The sequence below is a fragment of the Talpa europaea genome, assembly GCF_964194135.1.
Source record: "Talpa europaea genome assembly, chromosome: 4".
Taxonomy (NCBI): Eukaryota; Metazoa; Chordata; class Mammalia; order Eulipotyphla; family Talpidae; genus Talpa; species Talpa europaea.
Genome location: NC_140070.1, coordinates 91707078 through 91730901, shown reverse-complemented (window position 1 = coordinate 91730901; position 23824 = coordinate 91707078). Strand labels below are relative to the sequence as shown.

At 36.8% G+C, this 23824-nt stretch overlaps 1 protein-coding gene across 3 annotated transcripts in view; it reads right to left on the bottom strand.

Annotated features, from left to right (window-relative positions):
* BBX (BBX high mobility group box domain containing) overlaps positions 1-15672 on the bottom strand; it is a gene marked incomplete at its 3' end in the record, with an annotated part of 85503 nt that extends 69831 nt beyond the window's left edge. For all 3 annotated transcript variants that reach the window (XM_084231188.1, XM_084231189.1, XM_084231190.1), the window contains exons 1-3: positions 15507-15672; positions 10760-11002; positions 3051-3246 (exon numbers count right to left, since the gene is read on the bottom strand). In XM_084231188.1, coding sequence (XP_084087314.1) covers positions 3051-3246; positions 10760-11002; positions 15507-15668 — 601 coding nt within the window. In that variant the 5' untranslated portion in view covers positions 15669-15672. The remainder of the gene's footprint in view (positions 1-3050; positions 3247-10759; positions 11003-15506) is intronic.
* Between the last annotated feature and the right edge of the window lie 8152 nt (positions 15673-23824).

Genomic DNA, 23824 nt, shown 5'->3' with positions numbered 1-23824 from the left:
AAACTTTAAAAATAGATCTCTAAAATCTAGTGAGTTTGTTCAAATCATGTTTTTGTCAAAACTTTTAAAAAGAAATATAATTTAAACAATGATGTATTTCTGACACTTTCAATCTTAGGGGTATAATCAGGACCTTGCTTGATATAACTAAGACTTAAAATTAATCCTTTTTATATTACTAAGGTCTTTGTTTTCATTCTTTCAATAATCAAAAGAAACAGTGAGATAAAATAAAAGCATCAAAGTGGTATATTTATAACAGTTTATATCTAAGCAAAGAAAGTATTATAGACAATAAGAAACCAATATCCTTTAAAGTTGTCGTAAATGAAGTGGATTTCAGAGCTGTAATGAAAAAAACACCTAATTCAATGCTTATCCTAGCTTCTACAGGTCCTCAATAATGCATTTTTAATTGTAAGAATCTCTCTACAATTAAAAACAAGGATTAGGTATAATGTTACCTGATGAAATGTAGATTTTTTTTCTTCTTTATATTTTGGTTTCTAGCTTGGTATCTTAGTTTAAAGATGTGTCCTTACGCACATTTTTGTATACAATCTGTCTCAATCATGCAGAAAGTCTGACCACATCTTATATACAGTCAAATTTTAAAAAAAATTAAGAATCTGAAGTGGTATTTAAAAAAGAGGTTATTAGAAAGGAAAAGATGTCACCAAATGATAGGGTGGTCAAGAAATACTTAGAAGTTAGAAGGTAGCCACAAAGGGAGACAGACTTATTGAATACTTAGGAACACTGGCTGGTTTGATGAAACGAAGTTCTTTGTTGTTTTATGATTCCATCCTTACTAAAGTATTAACTAAAATTTTTTTGATGATTAAAATAAACACAAATCTATTTAAAAATAAAAATCAATAGAGGGGAATTAATTTAACAGAAAATAAAAGTCTGATTTGATTTTGGGGACAGCTAATACTTTCGTACCTGTCAATACTTTCGTAGCTGTCAATACTTTTGTAGTGATCAGGAGGACTGAGTGAATGCTTTATAATAAAGATAAAAATGTGCTGGTTCCAATTGTATAGTAAAATGGAAACACACTTTAACATAATAATTTAAGTATATATCTAAAGTAATTTTACAATGTTTCTATACATATACTAAAACACAGACCAAGAAATCACCATCCTCCATCAATTATATTAATTTACACTTACATATACTATTTAAAAATATAAAAATATAGTTATATAAATAGCATACTTTCCCATCACTGAGTCTGTACTAAATTAAATTCTACGCAGCATTGCCTTCTTGAAAATAATTGACTATTTTGGTGTATTCAAAATAGCAAAGGGGTTATGACAAGGACTACTGCACAAACAAAGATTTATCCATGCTGACGAAAAGCTTAAACTGGCCTCTGTCACCCCTGTAACAGCCTCTATATTAAAAAAACTAAGCACCACGTTACAAGTAAAAGCCAATTAATTTGTTTTTCTTGTGTTCAAAGGCACATAACAGAAATATCAAACCAATGTTTTCTACTATACACAAGCTTAACAAGGGCTGATCACGGATCACCAGTATTCAACACAGGCCCTTACAGGATGTGATAAATTTGAGGAAAGTGTTTTCCTTCTGTCCTACATTTTACACGGAAGAACACTATTTTTAAAAGCTAACCTGTAAATATCTCACTGAAGTCGAGGTTGTGCTTTCAATTTCTAGGTAAAAGGTAGATTAATAAACTATCAGAAATGGTGCCACAAAGAGACAGCTTTCATGGCTTTCTACAGTTCATTGATAAGTTATTGTTTGGCTGTAGGTAGCAGTTGTGATGCCAGAAAACCTACACAGACTGATATAATTTAAAATTAGGAGAAAAAAGTAAAGGATGACAAATGAGAATCAAAGGAACTCAATGAGAAGTCAATCACTCATATATCCTCTTTTGGTCTCGTAATAAAATATTTTAGAAAATACTCTGATATAACTTGGAAATTCCAGAGAACTCACCAAGACTAATAGCAACTGGGTTAAAGCTAACAAAGACAGATCTCTATGTCTTGATTATTCTGGGATATGTAGAAGCTTCATTTGGGAGGGTTTACCTAGAATTACACTACAGTCACCTACAAGCCATCACCTGAAGACTCTGTTTGCCTAGAATGTTGTCATTATACTAGACAACATTTCTTAGCATCTGTATATGATGCTCCTATTGGCTACTACATAAAAATGAAGTGTCATCACAATATTGCTCAATCTCCTTTCCCAAACTTTTCATGTTACACATGGTTCACTGTTCTAAATGTGAAGAAAACTTGTTTGAAATAATGAAAAAGGAACCCTATAGTTTAACACCACTGTTTCCATCCTAAATTCACCCTGGCAAATTCCTCTGTTGATTACCAAACTGCAATAGCCAGGGAAGATAGAGCCCTTGCAGGGTGAATATAAATACTTTATTTCATGGTAATAAAGGCTTTAGCATTCCTTTACCACCCAAAGAGTATTTAAAGTCCCATAACAAATGGGACCATCTGGAGTTTTAAATTGGCCTGGCACTTTCAGGAATGAAGGTGGGAGGGGGCAGGATGGGAATTCTCCCTGAGACACAGCTGTCAACATCCATCTCAGATTGTGATGGAGTTGTTCATTTTCTTGCACTCCATGTTTCAGATCCTCAGATGGTCTATGTAATTGTGACTTTCAAGCATCCTTGTAACTAAAGTGCTTACTGGGATAGCTTGTGTATATGTGCGTGTAAACTATTTTGTTACATTACAGAATTCCCTAAGTTCCTGATTATCTTCACTTTGCTCTTTTTTTCCATACTGTCAATGTTGGCAATTCACGTATGTCTCTATTAATCTACTACTGAGCATATATACCTTTTACTTTTTTACACAATCTATGTATGTCATACTCCGAAGCTTTAATATATGCTATGTATCTGCCATTGCTTCATATTATTCATCAATTTTATTCCATTCTCACTTTGTACTGTTAAAAATGCTGCTTAAATATATTGCCCCCACCCCTTAAAAAACAGGTAGAAATGTAACAGTATTTAAACTCACCAGCCATTCCAAAGTTAAGCTGAGGCATTTCTTCAGTTTTTGCTTTCTTGGGGCTTGGCAGGTCTCTTGAAGAGTCAGATGGGAAGGCCCACAGTTTCTTTCGTGGATTGACAGTGGGTGTTGGAGATTTCACAGGCTTGTTTGTAGTAGGACACCATTTGTAGCCAGGATTTGCTTTCATAAATGCATCTTTATACTATAAAGAAAGAGCAGGTAAGATATTACAATTAACATACAGATATGAAAAGCCCTAATAGTCTTCACCTCATCCCCCCATTGAAATAATGAGTGAAAAAAATACCCTTAAGAACTTCTGTGGTTTTCCTCACAAAAGAATGGCAATCTCAACACAGGGATTTAGAGAACGTGCATTATCTACTATAGAAGGTGAATTTATCTACTATAAAGTTCATTTGTGGAATGCAGGACAGAAGCAGATCATTTTGTATCTTTTGATCCCTAACTTTCAGTATCCAAAAAGCTTTTGACATTGGTGGAGAGAGGAACTTATTTATAAGGGAAAAGAGCCAAGGGCTTTGAAGACAGAAAAACCGAAGTTCAAACCCTAGTACATTGAGGGCTGTGGTGACAAAGGTTGGGTCTCAGTCTTAGTTTCCATAAACACATATCTTTGTGTCTTTTTACAAAAATTAGTGTAAACAGTGGTGGATCTCGTGGCACCTATTTCAAAGCACCTATTATCAGGTACACATTACAAAATGTGAGTCACTATCGGGGCCAGTAATCAGATTCTGCTCATGTTTAATATGTTAAGCACTATCAAAAATTAATTCTGTGTTTTTGTGATCTAGTAAAACCAGTGCAGGTAAATTTAACAAGCCAAATTAATCAGTGATGGGATAAACAAATCAAGATTGAGCATGGGAGATGTGGAACAAGGCAGGGCAAACTGACATCTAACTCTTCAGTCATTTAAAGACACAGAGTCACGTAGAGAAGAGAAAATAGGGATGCAGTCTGATGAACTGGGTTCGAAATACACTTCTGTTATTAATCAGTTATGGACATTAAGCAAGTTGTTAAGCCTTTGTCAATTTCAATTCCTCTGTCTATAAAGTATAACTGCACCTGCCAACATGCCAGGGTTTAGTAATGAGCACCATGATCACAATGTGAAAGTGCAAAGAACTGTGATATGGGATGTTGCAGTTAATTCATCACAGACTTTACATCTGTCTTGGGGGTTTCTGCTTGTACTGGCAGTATCCTCCTTCTGTGGCTTTCTTCAGTAACCCTTTCTCCCAACTCTGCCACTTCTATCCTCTTTCACAACAATTAAATTAAAATACATTTATTGCTATTAATTTCATATTGCCAAAAGTTAGATCATCTGATAAGATGTACATTTCTATGTATTCTCTGTATGTTATTATTGCTCCTTTATTAAATTACTAGAATTCTTTCAATCCCATAAGTCTGTTCTTGAAAATGATTATGTGTAAAATTAACTAATTTAGTATAAGCATCAAATACCTTATGATTTAACCCAATAGGGAAAAATGTTTCCTTTATCCTTGGTGTTAAGGACAGTATACATAGTCCAAATTAGACTTTTTTCACCACTTCATTTTAAAATTATATATGAAAACTGTACTGTAGAAAACATAATGCAATGTTAATAGGCAATGGTTAGAAACAGCCCAAATGATCTTTTTTGTTTTTTTAAATAATAAATTTTATTTTTATATTCCCCATACAATTGCAACCCCCTCCATTCTGACCCCAATCCCTCCCCTCCCGCCCCCCATCCCCCAAAAAGTGTCTCTGGTTCATAGTGTTTTGTTGATTTTGATTTTCACTTTCTTATAGTTATTCATTTTCCTGGTCCCTTATTTAAGTTTTCTAGATTCCTGCTATGAGTGAGACCAGCCCAAATGATCTTAACTCGTTTTCTGAATAATCCTTCCCCCCTTTTGCTAAAAGCTATATATTTGCATATTGATACATGTTACATATAAAAAGAAAGTAAGCATAAAAAACTGTAAGACACAGTTCCACTTTTCTTACTAAAATAATTAAAATGGTATACAAGGCTAGAGTCAAGCCAGAATTTACTATATACCATCACAATATGAGGCATCAAACGTGACAAGCGACACCCTTCCCCAGTGCATTCACAGGCACCAGAGATTTTACATATTAAGTTGAAGCAGACAAATAGTCCTGCCTGCTGTCTGGAGGTGGGAAGTGACAAATGGTAGGGTGCAGTGGAAGTAACAGACACATGCATAGTGACTGTGTCCCTGTAAAAGGCACACCAATAGGTCACATGAAATCATTAGACAAAGGACATTATTTTGTAAGATTTTTAAGCAAGCTGATTAACATATTGTCATGCGAAAATTATTTTTTTGTAGCCTGGATTTTTTTAAAAAGTCCCAGTTGTGAAAGATGCTAAACAGATGTCACTAGCACTCAGATTTCCTGTTTCTTAATCGTGCTCTCTCCCCACTCTAACATCGATCTGCTAGATAAATCCTTTCCCCCATAATCACTTCTCTCTTTCTTGCATATATTCCACCCACCCGCCTCAATCTCAATACTTTCTGAGCATCCAATTAGATGATAAAGACTCCTGGAGACGAAAAGAACATGAATGTCTCTTTTCAAATTGTTTACTAATTCGTAATTAGCCACACACACATATTTTTTCTTTTTACATATGGTCAATAAGTCTCACCCTGGCTCAGGCATGAAAATTGGTTTTTGCAAAGGGCCTATTAAAGGGAAAGCAACCTATGAGGTGAAGAATTAAGGGTAAGAGAAAAGCCGAGAGTATGTGGAGTTCTATGGAACAAAAAAAGGTAACTGAGAATTCGCTGTTGGGAGTTAACTCTATCCCAATATTCGTACTCCATATTCTTAAACTCCATGTAAATGTTCAATGCCAAGGCAAGATCCACTAGTTCGATCAAGTCTATATTGCACAAGAGGATTAAGAATGCGAGAATAGAGAAAAGAATCATTGTCCTTAAGGAATTCAGAGGTTGCCTGAAGATGCCATAAATTCATGTAAAGACACATGTCAACAGCAGCAGTGTATGAATGCCCCATGAGGGTGAGGACCAAAGCAAAGAGAGCCTCAGCATGTGAGGATGTCTATCTGTCCTTGGAACTTGGCACTTCATCAATCACTTACTCTGATTCAGCTCATCAGAGACAAGAGAAAGGCTTAATCACTTGTTGTGATGAGGTTATTAGGAAAGGAATTACAGAGAAGGCTGAGGAAGGGAAAAATGAGGGGAAATTTGATACAGTCTGAAGCAAATAGCTGAGTGAACAAATTAGCATGCTGGTCAACCATGTGGGCAAAAATCCATCATCACAGGACTGGAAGAGGCAAACAGACAGGTCCCTCTCATACAGATTTCCAGGGTGGGGCTATTCATACAGGGGTGGGAGGGGAAGCTCATTATCCTCCAAGAACATCAATCACAAACTACTAGTCCTATCTCACAGATAAACTAACCTCTTGATAAAACTGATTTTCAAAATCTTCCACTGAAGTAAAAATTTAACTATGGTTTCCTTTGTTTCTATAAATTTCTAACCAATTAGATAACCTAAATGAATCTACTTTACAGATACAGCTCCTGACTTACACAAGGTATTTAGGAATTTTGGCTCCCTTCTCAGTTACCATCACATTTCATTGACAACAACAGGTCACTGTTATTTAGTAACAGTATTCATCACACCCCGTTTGTCCTTGTATATGACAATGGCATTATTATGTACCAAAAGACAATATTATATTAATGTTTTAGAAGCTGGGTCTCAACATCAAATAGTTTTCCAGATCATTTACAAGAATGGGAATTTGATCTAAAGCACCTTAATGCTAATGAAAGGTACCAACTGTTGTCAGCTTGGAATTGGGGGGGGAGAGAAGGTGCTATCTAAACATCCAGCAGTATTTCTAGCTATTGTTAAAGTCTAAGTGAGAGTGAATGGCAACACCGTGAGATCAGTACTAAGAGACACCTTGGGAATGTCTACAGAAAGACCACCGATTCTAGGGCAAATGTGTGAAATAGTGTTATGAAAATACTACCAGAATTGTGGAGGAGAGATTACATAGGAAATTATCTGATTTTTTAAGATATAAAAAACATTTTTTATTTTATAACTCTGCAGGGGATGATTAGAGAGCCCTAGCATAATGAATTCTGAAACAACTGTACCTCTGAATTCTGAGACAACTATACCTCTGAATTCTGAGACAGCTGTAACACCTCATAAACAGGCAGAAATGACATTATATATGGATGGAAGAGGAGAGAAAGATATTTTAGAAATTACACCAATCTGTACTACTTAGCTCTAGGATTTTTCCCTCATAAAAATTTAAAAGTTATCACTTAGATAATAAGATTCAAAAGTACTATCTGATCTGAACTATTGTTGCCAGATATCTTTAATAGTAAGAAAATCAGACTTTTTTTAATGACAAAACATCAAGTTTATGGTTTTGTCAAAACAAATTTTTCTATGCATTAGCCTGTAAAAATGTTTCTGTGCCACTGCAATAAAAATTACACACCTCAAAAAGTGATTTGACTAAGTAATTACTTATCTTAACGTGGACAAGTCATCAAGGAATAACTGACTGCAAGAGAGTTGGCTACAGAAACAGAAAGTTCTAAATGTAGACTGGTATTCTTGTCCTTTAAGGATACATACACAAAGATACTAAAAGGAAACGTGAAACACTTCTGCACCTAATGAGCAGTGACACAGAAATCATAACCTGTGAACATCTACGGTACACCATTGTGCAACATTGCTGAATTGAAGGAAACAGCCCAGGTTATATTCTCAGGATAGTATTTTTTTAATTACTTATAACCAATTACTGCTTTAGTGAGATTCATCAGAGAACATTATACCGTCATTCAACCTTTTTTTTCCACAGTCTAAATCAGCACTATGCAATAAATCAAGTAAGTGAAAACAAATCCAAAATGAGTGCTTCCTCTCAACAGATGAACTCATAGAAGATAATCAGGAGTAAAGGGGAGTCGCGGGAAATGTTTTACAGGGGGAAAAAAAAGGTTATATTAATTACTTTCCAAAGTTCTACTAATTACAACTCACTTTGGTTTTTCATTTTTAAAAAAAAGAGAGGAAAAAATAAGGTATTTCTCACTCAACTAATAATGGCAGATAGATACTGTCGAATATCAGGCAAGCATTCACATGCATACTATGCTGAGAGAATATGTCTTGTGCCTAAGTAGAGAAGTTTTAAAATCAGGGGTTTGAAATTAGAAGGTGACCCACATAAAACAGAATTTTCAATGATTGCCCAGGAAGTTGGGGAGAGAGAGTTGTTGGGGGTTGCACCTTAAGGAACTAATAGAGACTATATGTATCATTAACAACCACCACAGGACCTAGTATATTGACGTGACTTAAAAAGTATTTGTTGATTACCCTGATACTCCAATTAAGGTTGCAATATTAATACAAAAAGGTACTAACACAACTAATTGCACTGTAATGTAATTTCAAAACCAATTAGTAAATACACTGAAACAGTGTCTTAGAAAATTTTGATTCAGAAACCATTTTGATTAGAAACCATTGTATGATGATTCTGAAAGTAACTGAACCTCCCACATTTTTCACAGGACAAGACATTTCATAAAAGCAACTAAAAACAACGCAAAGTATTAGCCACTTGTAGTAGATTGCAGGGGGCCACCTAACAGCACCACAATGGCAAATATTGTAAACCTACTTAAGTAATTAGTGAGGGATTTCCTGTATGAGAATAATACTTCCTCCTCTTAAAAGAGGCCACCTATTGGGGTTGTAAATTAGCATTATTTAAGAAAGGCAAACAATATACAGGAGACAGGCCGCATGTTATTAAAAAACAGCAACAGAAAAACAAGTTCAAAAGTTTAATTATAGGAAGCTAATGCAGTTCCCTATGAGGTTTCAGATACTGTTTATGTTACCACATAAGCATGAGTATGAAAAGACCTGTGAACACTTCATGGGTAAATTTTACTATTAATTACTGCTATGCTACTGAAAATCTATAGAAACATTTACAATCATGTAGGTTACTGGAAGATTTTGATTTTCTATATCCCATCTTTAACAATAGTCAACAACTGAAGTCTTTTTTTAAAATGCCATATAATTAAAATACATTATATTAGTTTCAGATGTACTCCTGAAATCTTATGTGATCATTAATTACACAGCGACTATGCTATTCACTTACTTGGGATTTAAATTTCCCTTAACATTATATAAGAAAATTTTATGTTCCATGTACCTTGTTAACAACTCAATAAAACCACAGAAATTTAAAGATAATATTTTTCACATACTGTGATGTCTAATAAAATGTGTCACTTGAAACTATACTTTGCACCCCGCTGGTTCATCTTTTCAAAGAACTTAAAATGTTTGGATGGATCAAGACTATAAGTTGCAATGCTGAAGAAATGTTAGAATTGTTCTTTTCAAGTTAACCACAATATTGTTGGCTTTTCCCTTGTTGGCTTAGTCTATTAAATAATACTTTTTAGACCCACACTGAACTCACATTAATTTCAGATAAATGCACAGAGAGACCGATATACAATTTTTGAAAAAATTCAGTAACTACTATCGTTTTGGAGTTAACACCCCACCTTTTTGACTACTCTTCCTGCCTGGAAATGATTCTCACCAACTACTACCTACCCAATGTTTACACGCAAGCACACATCACACATATCCTGTTCACCATCATTCATTCGTTTACTGGCTTTAAATATTCATGCTGCACTACCTGCAGAATAGAAACAAGTCAAAGCACATCTCTTAATAATTATGTTTATGACAAAGTTTTAAAATATTAGAGCTAGAAGGGATACAAACCTTTGTTCAACTTCCTCGTTCCAACAACAAACAAACAAACAAACAAACAAAAAACCAAAAACAGAGACCCAGGGGCCTCCCTGGTGGCGCAAGGGATTAAGCACAGCACTATGAAGCTATCTGAAGCCCCTGCAGTATAAGCTCGATCCCCAGCCGGTCGGCCAGGGAGCTACCTACATGGCACAGCAGACCTCTCCTGTCTTGCCCGCTGCTCCCCTCAGTAGTGTTTTCAGTCAGTCTACCTATTCTGCTCCTCACTCTGTCTCTGGTGAATCCTCTCACCCTCCTGCAGCTCTGGCCTGTACCCCAGTTCTTACATGCATAAATAAACAAATCTTTTAAAAAAAAAAAAGAAAAAACAGAGACTCAGAGGTTGACTTAAATAAGATCATAAAGCTTTTTAGCATCAGAGACAGATCAAGACTCTTTCCCATGACACAACTAGAGTAACCTAAGTTTGTGATCTTTACATCTGACACCAGAAGTTGAGTTCCTAGAAAAACTTAAAAAAAAAAAGAAAAAACACTATTCATAATAAATAAGACATGTTTCATAAAAATTCATCCTCAATATCACTGGGGTATATATAATTAGAAAAAAAAACTTCTTGGCAGTAATTGTTCTTGACACCTACACCAGTATTTGCAAGGTGGATTTGAAACTCGGCTCTTATGTTTTCACTTAACACTCAATTCAGAATTCACTTTCCGGCTTAGAGACATTCAGCTGATACTTCATACTTGCTGAGTGGGGATTACAAGATTGGTTGCCCACAGCCACCCTAAAACTTTCTCATTATGACCTACCTCCTTGGCCATGTCTGTGTATTTCTGCTTTTCTTTAGGATCCAGAACAGCCCACCAATCAGCTAGTATCTTGGTAGCACCTCGGTTATCAAGCCTAGGGTGTTCCTGACGTACAAGGGAGCGATGGCGTTTGCAAAATAAGAGAAATGCATTCATTGGTCTCCGGGCTCGCTGTTCTGGAGATTCATCATCTTCAGTCTCACCAACATCTTGCTCTAGGCCATCAGTTCCAAGAAGCTGAACCTATTACCAACCAAAACAAAAGCCAGATATTTAACATCTCTTTGAAAGTCTTTTCAGATTGTACTTCTTAATCCACTCTACAACTTACAAATTGAAAAAAACGATCTCTAAAAAATCAACTGTTAGTGGTTAGTAACCAATGTCATGATGTATTCTCCTATCAGTTTCTAAGGCAACTTGTGATTGGCTCTATTACAACATATATTACATTGTGCTATAATTGCTTTTTTTTTTCTCTTGAATAGTGACTGAGCTGAGGACAAAAGTTCTCTTATTTACCTTTACAACCACAGTGTCTAGTTCAACATCTAGTATAAAATTAATACTTAACTCCTGATGAATAACTCCATTCTGTATATAGATCTCAAAATAAATAATATTCACACCAAATACATGAATATTAGTTCTTTCTCATCTGTAAAATGTAATTTTCTGCATACAGTAAGAAGAAAATGTTTAAAATGAAATTAAATAATAAAAAATAGAGAATACTCAAAATATTTGAGCACATCACAAGTAGGTAGAGCCTTCTACCATAAAAATCCAAACCGACATTATTTGAAGGAAGAACTACGTAGTTAATTTCAAGCTCGGAAATACCAAACTTTTTTTTTTTTAAAACCAAGCCTTTGAGGAGATAGATATATACAGTGCTATGAATTTTAACACACATATATAAATTTATGTAATCACTATCACAATCAGATAAAGAACTACTCGACATTTCTCAAGCATTATTTTGGGATACAAAATAATAACCACTGATCTATTCTTCATCCTGTAGTTACATTTTTCTTTTTTTTTTTTTTTAACGGGAAGTATTATTGTTTTACATCCTTTTTAGTTCTTTGACAATATAGGATGTCCCCCCTCGGACGGAGTCACTGTTAGCAGTAGCACTCCCACAACCAAAACACCCACAGTCCTCAACCAAAGTCCTGTGAGCACCCCCTCCGCCTTCTCTTTCCCCCTTTGGATGTCTCAGATCTATGGTCAGTTTTCAAGGGGTGGTTTTAAAGTCAGTCTTTGATCCTTTGTTTTCTCTATATTTCATATATGACACCATCAATCCAGTATTTATCTTTCTCCTGTCTTATTTAGCTTAGCATAATCCCTTCCCGCTCCATCCGTGTTGCTGCAATTGACATGAGTTATCTTTATTGATCAGTGAACAGCATTCCATCATGACTATATCCCACATCTTCTTATCCACTGATTTGTTTTGGGGCACTTAGGTTGTTTCCATACTTTGGTTATTGTAAAGAGCTGCAATAAACATTGGAGTGCAGGTTTCCTCTCAAAGTAGTGTTTTTACATTCTTTGAATAGATAGCTAGGAGTGGAAGCACTGGGTCATATGGCAGATCCATTTTTAGTCTTTCGAGAAACCACACTGATTTCCATAGGGCTGGACCAGTCTACATTTCCACCAAGAGTATAAGAAAGGTCCCTTAATATCAAACTCACTTGTCTAGTGAAATACTATGGTAATAGGAATAAGCTACCCTCCCTTTTCCTAAGCTTCATTCAATTTAAGGTCTTCAAGGTCTTCTGCAAACCTCTCATGCTGCCCCTTCCATTCGTGTAATTCTCATTACCTCTGCCCTAGTACTGCTCTGACTTAAGGCCTATTCTTCCTGTTTTTAATTCCTTGTAATACCTCCTGCACATGACTGCAGTTAAAATTTCTAAAGGCACATCTTTGATCACAGAATCCCAAAATACCTTAGGGTTGCTAAATATCTTCTAAGGTTAAAATAGGATTCAACGATATTTCTTGGAAATAGTACAACTATGACAGAAGCTCAGAATGGTTACTGAAACCATTTCTCTAACTTCTTATTTCATAGTTAAAATCAAGAAGGATTGAGGTAGCTGTTAGTCTGCATTATATAGTAGGGCAGGAGTTCTTAAACTTGAATGTACACTGGAATCCCTGGAGGTCTTGATAAAACCCAGATTGTTAGGTTCCATTCCCAGAGTTTCTGATTCTGGAGATCTGAGTGGGCCTTGAGAATTTCCTATTTCTAACAGTTCCCAAGTGATGCTGATGTTGCTAGTCTGAGGATCACACTTCGAGGATCACCACTACTATATGGCAACCATGTTCTTTTATAAAATGTCTATTGGAAACTGTTATAGAAAGATATTCTAGGACAAATGACTAGCTTAATTCAATTTGGAAGTTTTTAAGATGATTTTTAAGTTTAAATGAGTATTGGAAATGCATTTAATTAATCATCAATTAACTGCACATACAAATATTACAGAACAATCTTGAAGTCGTAGCTATCTGATTTGGAAATGCATTAGGGATTATTATCTGGGGTAAAGGCTAAAGATGCATCTTCCTCATTATGTATACAATCAGTAGCAATGATTTGCATTTTCAAGGGATTTCTATTTAGCATTCTAAAACTAAGAAGTTAGAGAAAAATCAGGAATTTTTTAAAAAGTAGGCTGAAAAGTAATTATATTTTCCCCTACAAAAAAGAATAACTTTTGATTCAGTTACTAAATTATAAAGCTCAAACCAAGAGCTAGAAAAAGAGATAAATAAGACAAACTTCTGGCCCAACGAGTTTACTGTCTTAGAGGAGAGAAGGATATATAAACAAATAAATTTGAAAACAGTATGACGACTGCATAAAGGAACCAGTCTGATAATGAAGCATGAGTGAATGGGTAGAAGCACAGTAAGTCTCCCTAGAAAGGTGGTGTTGGAGATAAATTTTGAAGATGAATCAGAATATGTCAGGTAGTAAATGGAGAGACAGAGAACTGACAGGAATTAAGGCTATATTGTTTATTTGTTTTTTTTTTTAAGATTTATTTATATATGCATGTAAGAACTGGGGTGTAAGACAGAGCCACAGGCGGTGAAAGGAATCACCAGAGAGAGTGGGGAGCAAAACAGCGGACTGACTGAAATACACTGCTCAGGGGAGCAGTGGGCGAGGCAGGAGAGATCTGCTGTGCCATGTAGGTTAGCTCCCTGGCCATATGGGGATCGAACTCTGAGGCCCCTGGATGGTTTATTTGAAGGCAGACATGTAGTTCAGTAGGACTGATTTACAAAAGGTTGTAACAGGGATCTAAAACATGAGATTATAGAAGAAGATATGGCCAATTCCTGAAGAATGTGCTCTGCCATGTTTCAAAACATACATTTAATCCTATGAGTGAGTGGTTTCATACTGTATGGACCAATAGGTGACCAATGTAGACATGGGCTTCCATTTTTGTCAAGTATGAGCAAGTTATTAACCACTATTAACTACTATTTAGTATTAATAAAAAAGGTTATTACTACTATTTAATATTATAACTATTTCATTAAATTAAAAACATTAAATTATTTATCTTCCACTTAGGACCCAGTTACACTTTGTACTAAATCAACACTAGTACCAGACCAGGACAGGGAAACCACATCTGGATGCAATGGAGAGTTCTGAATAGGTTTAAGCCAAGGAAAAGGCATTGTTAGATCTCTTTTTTAAGGTAATTCCTGTCTACAGCATAGAGTATGAATCCTACTAGCAAAACTAGAAGCAACCAAAACTAGAGAAACCAATAAAAAAAGTCACTCTACTTGTTAGGCTCGAAAAAGATCAGGGCTGAATCAAATAATGAGTAGCAATAATGAGAATAAAGAACAGAGACCATATTTATGAGAAAGAACCAAGGCTGACTGGGATATAAGTGGATTTACAAATTATAAAAGTGTTTCTACCCTGGGTGGCAAGATTCCTTCATGCACAAAAGGGATACTTTTGCTCAAATGAGAGAAATTAGATCTGAGGTGAGCAGAAAGATTAGTATTGAGTAGGCTGAACCTGAGGTGGATATGGGGTGTTATAGGAACTAAACAACACAGGCTTTCTAAAGGGAGGCCTCATCTGGGGTAGCAAACTGCATCACTGGTACAGAGAAGTAAGACTAAGGGTGAGGATGAAATCACTGAATGAAGAATGAAAGCAGGTTTCAATGACTTTATTCTTTCACACAATAGCTGTTTACTGGGCACCTGATATGGACCAGGTGATGCAGACAGCAGTGAGCACATAAGTCCTTCAGGAAGCCCTCATGAAGCAAAAGCAGAAAAGCAGCCCAAACCAGCCTTCCATTTTAAATGGATCCCTCTGTTGCTATGCTGAGAACAGACTGCAGAAGGGCAAGAGCAGAGGAAGGGGGAGAGGCAGAATGCAGTAATATGCAGTAGAAATGGTGGTGGCCCGGATCAAGACTGCAGTCATGATATGGTTGAGAAGCTTTTTCAAATTGAGAACAACTTATTGTGGCAGACTGAGAATTTGCTGATAGACGGATGGAAGTGACATCTGAGCAAGTCTGGTAAACCTCAATGTTGGGAGTTGCCATTTACTGCAAAAGGATGCACGTTAAGCAGACTTTTAGTAATGCGTCTTTTGCACCATACATGTTCACCGTAGTTTCTAATATGAGCATAAATTTTAAATTTCTATAGTAAACAGAGGAATTACCTTATCAATATCTTCCTCTTCGTCTTCCTCCTCCTCTTCTTCTGAAAAATCAAGAAGTTTCTTTGCTAGTAATGGATGCCACTGAAGACACTTTCTTTTTGGTCTTTTTCCAGTCCCTTCTCCTTCTGCTGAATGATCTTTATTTCTATTACTGCCTTTCATTACTAAGACCTGTGGTCACAGAAGGGAAAAGAGAAAATAGAGAAAAATCAAAGTAAATTTAGTTTCCTTAGCTTTAATCACATTATAGTTTTAATGACTAAACTATCTAGTAGCTCAAGCATTTATTGGATTCAGTGAGAATCCTAAGTACATAATTAAACATTCATTTCAGTGGGGCAAATTTGGGCTAATAATTTTTTTTTAATGAATTCTACTTCCTTCCACTCTTTAACTTCAGAACTCAAAACCCAAATAAAACTTTAGGATGGTTACAAGTCACAGTCACTTGTACACATTTACTCAGGGTAGTTAGTGTTTTTCGCAGTTTTACATCAGAAGAATACAAGTGATGTCTCTTAGGGGAGCAGAGCAGCTCAGAGGTGGCCCGTCACATGTTCTCTGAGGATTTCTATTTTATTATTAACAATTTACATGAATTTTGCATCCTACACTATGATAAATCTGAGCTTGGAGTATTCCTAAGTAACATAAATGCTTTGTACATGTTTTAGATTTAAAATAAGATTGTCTCATAGGATGACAAACACTGTTCTAAAACTAGCTTTGTGCAGCCTCCAAGCATCCAGAACTTCAACACTGTAGGTCACTTAGCCAAAAGAGCACTTTCTATGCCATGGATGGCGCAAGAAATCACAAATACCTTTTCATTACATTTGTACTGCAATCGGGTAACAAAGTATAGTTCCCTAGGCGTTTTTTCCTCTGAATGGGTGACTGGCTGACACAGCTAAGTAGCAGCCAAGTTATGAATGTGACAAAATCTTTTAGAAGCCTTAGATTCTAATTATTTTTCAATGCACTTTAAAACTATTTTGCACATGCAAATCAAAACCACAGTGAGGTACCACCTCAATCCCATGAAAACAGTTCCCATAAAATACCCTAAACAAGCGTTGGAAAGAATTTGGTGAAAAAGGAACTTTCGTACACTGTTGGTAGGCATGCAGACTGACCCAGTCCCTACGAAAATATTGAAAATTATATTTACCATATGATCCAGCAATTCCCCTCTTAGGAATCTACCCGAGCAATGTAAAAACGCTAATTCAAAGGGAAATATGCACTCCTATGTTCACTGCAACACTAGTTTTAACAGCCAAGTCACAGAAGCAACCCAAGTGCCCAACGACAGACTGGTGAATTAAGAAGATATAGTGTATTTGCACAATGGAATACTACTCAGCTATTTAAAAAAAAAATATGAGCTTTTGTCATATGTTAACAACATGGACAGAACTGGGGGGAATTATTCCAAGTGAAGCAGTCAAATGGAGAAAGATAAATACTGGATGATTTCACTCATATATGAAATACAAAGAAAGGAAATGAACTAACAAAACTAAGCCAAAACAAACCTTACAAGTATGTCTGCAGAACTGAGGTTACTAGAGGTTTAGAGATGTTGTGGGGTTGCGGGTAAAGAGACAATGGAGCCCAGTTGTTGGACTATGGGTGCTTTGATATTCAGAGTGGTGTGGCAACCAACATCTAAGGACGCATGAACCTACTCCCCTAAATAATATACTGCTGTAAACTAATGTTATCTCAATAAAATTTTTTAAATTATTTTCTCAATGATGAAACAATACATTTATAATTATAAAGGTGAAAATAGCATAAAATGAGGTTTATCTTCTCTATCACTTCCAAACCCACATTCCGGAAATAAACTAGTTTTTTATATGCTTTATCACAACTTTCTTTCTGATTTGATATTCTCACTCATTATTTGAAGTAACAATATACAAATATTGCTTATATTCATACAAATATTCAAATAGTAGTTGCCATCAATCTCAATGGTTGGTGCTGAAATCACAAGGTAGTGATTTCTTTTTCATCAGTGTATGTTTGCATTGGTCCAAATGCTTGCAGGTGATAGCAAAAACACTTTCAATGCCATGCTGGTGAAACTGGAGGCCATGAACATAAAGCTTCAAGGTTCATCCAGTTCTCAAGCCTTAAAATGATATGACATAGGAAAATTTATCCTTCTTGTTTTTAGATTCAGTGTCGTGTTTAGGTCTTCCTCACTTCAAAATAAAAAATATATATATTCACCATTATTTCCTTTTAGAATTTGCATGACTTAATTCTCAAAAAAATTTAAGTATCTGATAAATCTGACCATCATTCTGATAAAAGTGTGCTCTTTTTTCCAAATAGACAGGCAACTGTCCTAACACCATTTACTAAATTATTCAGCTTGTCCCCCATTCCTTTGAAATGTCAGTTTTATTCTATAAAAACATTACCACACGTGCATGAGTCTACTTCTGGAATTCTCTTCTGCTAATAATCATCTCCTTGATTTGTCTGTCCTTTGACAAATTTCAATATCCTTAGGGATTATATCATTCTGTACTTTTTTATATACAAAAATATCAGTAAACATAGCCATTTAAACTTTTAAATTGCATCAGTCATGCTCTTCTATGTCACTATACCTTGATGACTCTCATGAAGTAACTAGGTGATACTCCAAGTAAGAATGTATCACAATTTAATCATTCTACTATTAATGGACATTCAGATTATTTCTTGTACTATAAGAAACAGTCATTATAACAAAAATCCTCCATTAATTTATTAAGAGCCATGTCTAGTTAAAAAAAAGTGAGTGGAAGATAAGAAAAACATGTTACTGTGGTTTTCTTAGCAAGAAATTTCTGCTGAATTATCTGAAACAATTACATGATTCGTGTGGTTGCCTCAAGAGTATAAGAAGTTATTGAAAACTCTAAATGGATTTAGTTATATAGTGTGCTCTTAATAAATGAACAAAGATTTCTTGTGAGCCTACAGACCATTTAACAATTCCCTTTCTATTTACAAATAAAATCTGGCAAAAGAAGGAAACTCAATTTCCAAAATTACCAAAGCTTTACAGAGAAAAGAAGAAACGGTTATTTTTGTGGCTTATTAATCATGTCAGGATGAGCTTCTTGAATGGTAATTAAACCCATATTGGGGTCCCAATATTTTATAAGATAACACATTTTTAAACAGTTAAAGAAATCAATGGGAAACTCTAAGTCAGGCAGCTGTTACCAACTAGAGATGTCTACATGATTGCTAGTGCCTAAAAAAAAAAAAAGTCACTTAGCCTAAAGAGTTTTGATTGCTATTTAATTGTATGTGGAAGAGTTTATGTGCCTGTGTGTGTGTATACACACTTATGCACATAAATTCAATATTCAAATAGAAAAAAATATCAGTAATCAAATTAATGGATGGTGTATGTGGCTTTGGGTTTAAAATAATCACTTTCATGATCACCACCACCCGCCCTCCCAAAACACTGCTTAAATTCTTTCTTTATAGCTGACATGCCACTTCAAACATTTTATCTTTTCTGATACTCTAAAATTAATCTTTCCCAGAAATATACCAGAAAGACTTTGTATTGCTAATGACACTACATTTCTTTTAAATTACATTAATTTGGAACAACCTATAACTTCATCACCAGGCCTTTTCCTTAATGATCCAAAGATCAGTTAGTTGTGAGGGTTGTTACAAGTAATCATATGAACACCCTTGCTAAATTACAGTGATACTTCCTATACTAAAATGTCTTCAAGTTTAACCCCCATCTTCTTCCTTCCCCTGAATTCAGCTATTTTTTTTTTCTGAGGGGGAAGGGTGCAGGGGCTGGAAACTATGTATAACACTGGTGTGCAGACAAGGTGCATGGTATGTGTGAGAACCATCAGTAATCTGAGCTTCAGGAGAAGTAAAGCTGACAATCCCTGGCACAGTGCCCAGAAGAGGAGCAAAATAAATATTTTTAGCATGAATGAAAGATGTATAAATAAGTGAGCTGCAGGTAGTATACCTTGAAAAAAGAGTCAGGAGAAGTGTAACTGATATAATGACTACAAAATATCTCAAACTATAAACCAGATACTTTAATAATTTATAATGATCTAATTACTTTTTAATTCCCTATGGATCTGTTTTCAAACTGTTGAAAGAAGACCAAAAGTGGGGGTAAATGATGCTCCTGATTATCATCCAGAAGTAAGGAAATGAAAAAATGGAAGAAAAAGTGGGAAAGACAGGGCAAAGAAGGCAGAAGTTTGAGATTTAACCTATGGCTTACACCTTATTTATTTCACCAATGAGGAAGAAAAATTGTTAATTTTTCTAACAGAGGACTACCCATGTAATTATTTTGCCACTAAAACTCCACAAGTTGTAAAGTTTGGCCCCTTGATACAACTCTAGAATAACTAAAATCACATTACTCAATGATCAAGTTACTTCATGATCTGTACTTGAGTCAGTATCATCAAATTATGCTGCTAAGATTGTCAAATATGGACACTGAAGGTCCCTATCCAAAATACTAAATATTTACCTTGTAAAAGCAAACCAACCTACTTATGCCCTTTTCTATGCCAGGATGAGTGACCCTAATTAGATACTCATTGTACTGAATTAAATGTAAATCAACTTGGTGATAAAGTAGGAAAAACTTCATTGAACTGTATTCTTCAATTGCAACAATCCCACCGAGGAAGATGGAGGGTAAGGAAAAATGTCAGGCTTTTCTGCCCTCCTGCCATCAGGATAGATGATGGATCCTTGCGGTCCTGAATACATGCCTTACGGCAGACACCTGGAATAGGGTGTGGGCATAGGTAGATGGGATTCACCTGGGCTAAGAGTGTGCTTTTAAGAGTGGCATCACGGGGACACAAGTAGAAGCCAAAAGAGAGGCTGAGAGAGAAGCAAGAGAAGCAGTAGCTGAGAGAACGCCGAAGAGCCCAGAGTGAAGACATGCTGGGGGCTGGGAGGTCTGCCAGCCTCCCGGGCTCCCAGCACCCCTGCCTGCCATATGCCTGGTGAACCCCAATAAAAGACCTGCAAAACCCCTGAGGGCTCCAGAATTCCTCCTTTACCCAACTGCTGGTACCAATAATTGTGTTTTGCCACTAGGTTGGGGCCCTGCCTGAACTTATTTATGTTCTGTTGTATTTTGTTGTTACAGTGTGATGTATTTGCTATTGTGGGCCATGGCTGCGTTGTTTGTTTGCTAATTGTTTAGATGAAGACTATATGGCAGAAAACCCTGAAGGGGTGGACTGCAGGGTAAGGAAAAATGTCAGGCTTTTCTGCCCTCCTGCCATCAGGATAGATGATGGATCCTTGCAGTCCTGAATGCATGCCTGACGGCAGACACCTGGAATAGGGTGTGGGCATAGGTAGATGGGATTCACCTGGGCTAAGACTGTGCTTTTAAGGGCGGCGTCACAGGGACGCCAGTAGAAGCCAAAAGAGAAGCTGAGAGAGAAGCAAGAGAAGCAGTAGCTGAGAGAATGCTGAAGAGCCCAGAGTGAAGACATACTGGGGGCTGGGAGGCCTCCCAGCCTCCCGACCCCCCAGCACCCTTGCCATATGCCTAGTGAACCTCATAAAAGACCTGCAAAACCCCTGAGGGTTTCAGAACTCCTTTACCCGGTCTGCATGGGATCCTAGAAACCCTGCTCAGTGGCCATTCCTGCCCCTACAGAAGACCTTTACTGAGATCAATCTCAACAAGTAATTTAAAGGAGTATCATAGAAACAGTAGAAAGCAAACACCACACTTAAAACCAATTTAAAAAAAAAAAGGACACTGGAGCTTGACAGCCTGCTTTAGTATCCTGCCTAAAGGAGAATCCTTCACTAACTAGGTGCTATAAGGTTGTTAAGCTTGCTTATCTTTCATCATATGTTGAATGTGTATAATAACAGCTTTACTGTGAGAACACATTAGATTTACTACCTGGCATAGTGCCTGCACCTAGAAGTTTCCCACTCATTGTTAGTAAATCCTCTTTACCCACAAGTTTTTTAGAGGGAAAATAGGTTTAACAGACAGCATCTGACTCAAACCCAGCCTCGGATGCCGTTCAAGGGAAGTCCAGACACCTCCCATCAACAGTGGTCGATATACTTTCCAGGTGATATAACCAATCTCCAGGCTTAGAAACTAAAAAAGAAAGATGAAAAGTTTCCAGTCCTTTATCTAAAAGATACACAGTCAGAAATAGTGCCTTGGCACACTCACAAATTTTGTACTTAAGATCCTCTTAGACTTATCTTACAACTTAAGTAATCAGTACACTTCAGTCTTTAAAACACTGTATAACTTTAACTATCACAGGGGTTAAGTTCAAACTATTTCTAAAATGGTTAATGAAATCCCCATTGTAGGGTAAGGAAAAACGTCAGGCTTTTCTGCCCTCCCGCCATCAGGATAGATGATGGATCCTTGAGGTCCTGAATGCATGCCTGATGGCGGGCACCTGGAGTAGAGTGTGGGCATAGGTAGATGGGATTCACCTGGGCTGAGACTGGGCTTTTAAGGGCGGCGTCACGGGGACGCCAGCAGCAGCAGAAGCCAAGAGAGAAGCCGAGAAGCAGAGAATGGCAGAGAGCCCGGATAGAGTGAGGATTTGCTGGGGGCTGGGAGGCTGCCAGCCTCCCGGCCCCCCAGCACCCCTGCCTGACATATGCCTGGTGAACCCCAATAAAAGACCTGCAAAAACCCACTGAGGACTCTGACTCCTCCTTTAACCTGTCTGCATGGGATCAGAAAACCTGCTCAGTGGTCCATTCCTGACCCTACACCCATCAAACCACATTAATAGGAATTCAGACCCAATGAGACAGCGAAAGGAGAGGGAAACTCATGAAATCTCACTGTCAGACCACTACATATTCTAACCACAAGCAAGGTCTTGCTGGGTCAAAGTGAGACTACAAAGCCTCTTGGTTTTCTTGAGTCAACAGAGAAGAGTGAGCAGCCCAAAGACACACTGACAAAGTGATAGCTAGAGCTTCCACATAAATTAGGCTCTCTTCCAAGAGAGTCCTATAATTTTCAAGACACCTCTTGTTTTCTATTGTTCAGGAATCCTGCACAGAGGTTGGGCAAAAAACCCAACTCTGAAGACTTGTTCACCCTAAAAAATTCTTCCATTTTCCATCAAACTTCTTCCATCCTCCCATGCCAAGTCAAATATCCCTTCCTCTCTAAAGCTTCCTGTGAGAACCATTGGTTAAAATCCACCTTTGCTCATGAGCTTTGATTACACTTGACCTTGTTAGGTCAAGCACTTTTTTTCCCCCAAAGATTTATTTATGCATACAAGAACTGGGCTACAGGCCAGAGGTGTGGGGTTGAGAGGATTCACCAGAGACAGAGTAGGGAACTGAACAGGTGGACTGAATGAAATACACTGCTGAGGGGAGCAGCGGGCAAGTCAGGAGAGGTCTGCAGCGCCACATGGGTAGCTCTCTGGCTGGCTAGGGATGGAACTCATGCAGCTGTGGCTGCAAATAGTTCATAAGTTTCATCTTAACCCCTTGCATCACCAAGGAGGCTCAGGTCAAGCACTTTAGAGCGATTCACCGTCTTATCTGTGCACTCCCTGCTGCAACACATTGTGCACTTCTAGAAGGGAGGTGCCACAGTTTCTTCCTTTCCATCCCAGGGCATAGTATGAGTCTGGTAATAGCAATCCCTGAAATGGGTATTCATTGGCTTGTAATTTTCTCATCTAACACTTAACTATAACTCTCCAGAAATATGTGTGCACAATAATTTTTAAATACACAGCTAGTAAGTAGAAAAGATATTTGCTAGGCTCATGCTGTTATCTCATTTATACTCTTAAGAACCCTCTGAAACAGGTAGTCCTATGAATCCTAGATGAAGAGCCTAGTGTCACGCAAGGTAACAGTGGGGTTAGCACTAGATCCAAGAAGTCTAACTCTAGAACCCAAATGCTTACCTAGGACAAGGCGCTCTAATATAAAACCTTCTGTCTACTTTCCAGGCATTTCCCACAGAACAAATAGCTTATGGGCCATAGAAATACCATGAAAGGCTGGAAAGTGAACACTAACAGGGTTTCATTGGATTTCATAGGCGGCAAAAAGTACACACCTCTGATGACTTCATAAACCAATTAGATTAACTCTGAAACTCTTTGCAGATAAAAGCCCTACAAAGTGCTAGCCATTATTATTTATTGCAATTCTAATGGTGATTCTAAACTGTAGATAGATTAAATGAAAAAATATTCAATAAAGTAAAACTCTCATTTTAGAAACAATTCACTCACTCTTTATGCAAAGTG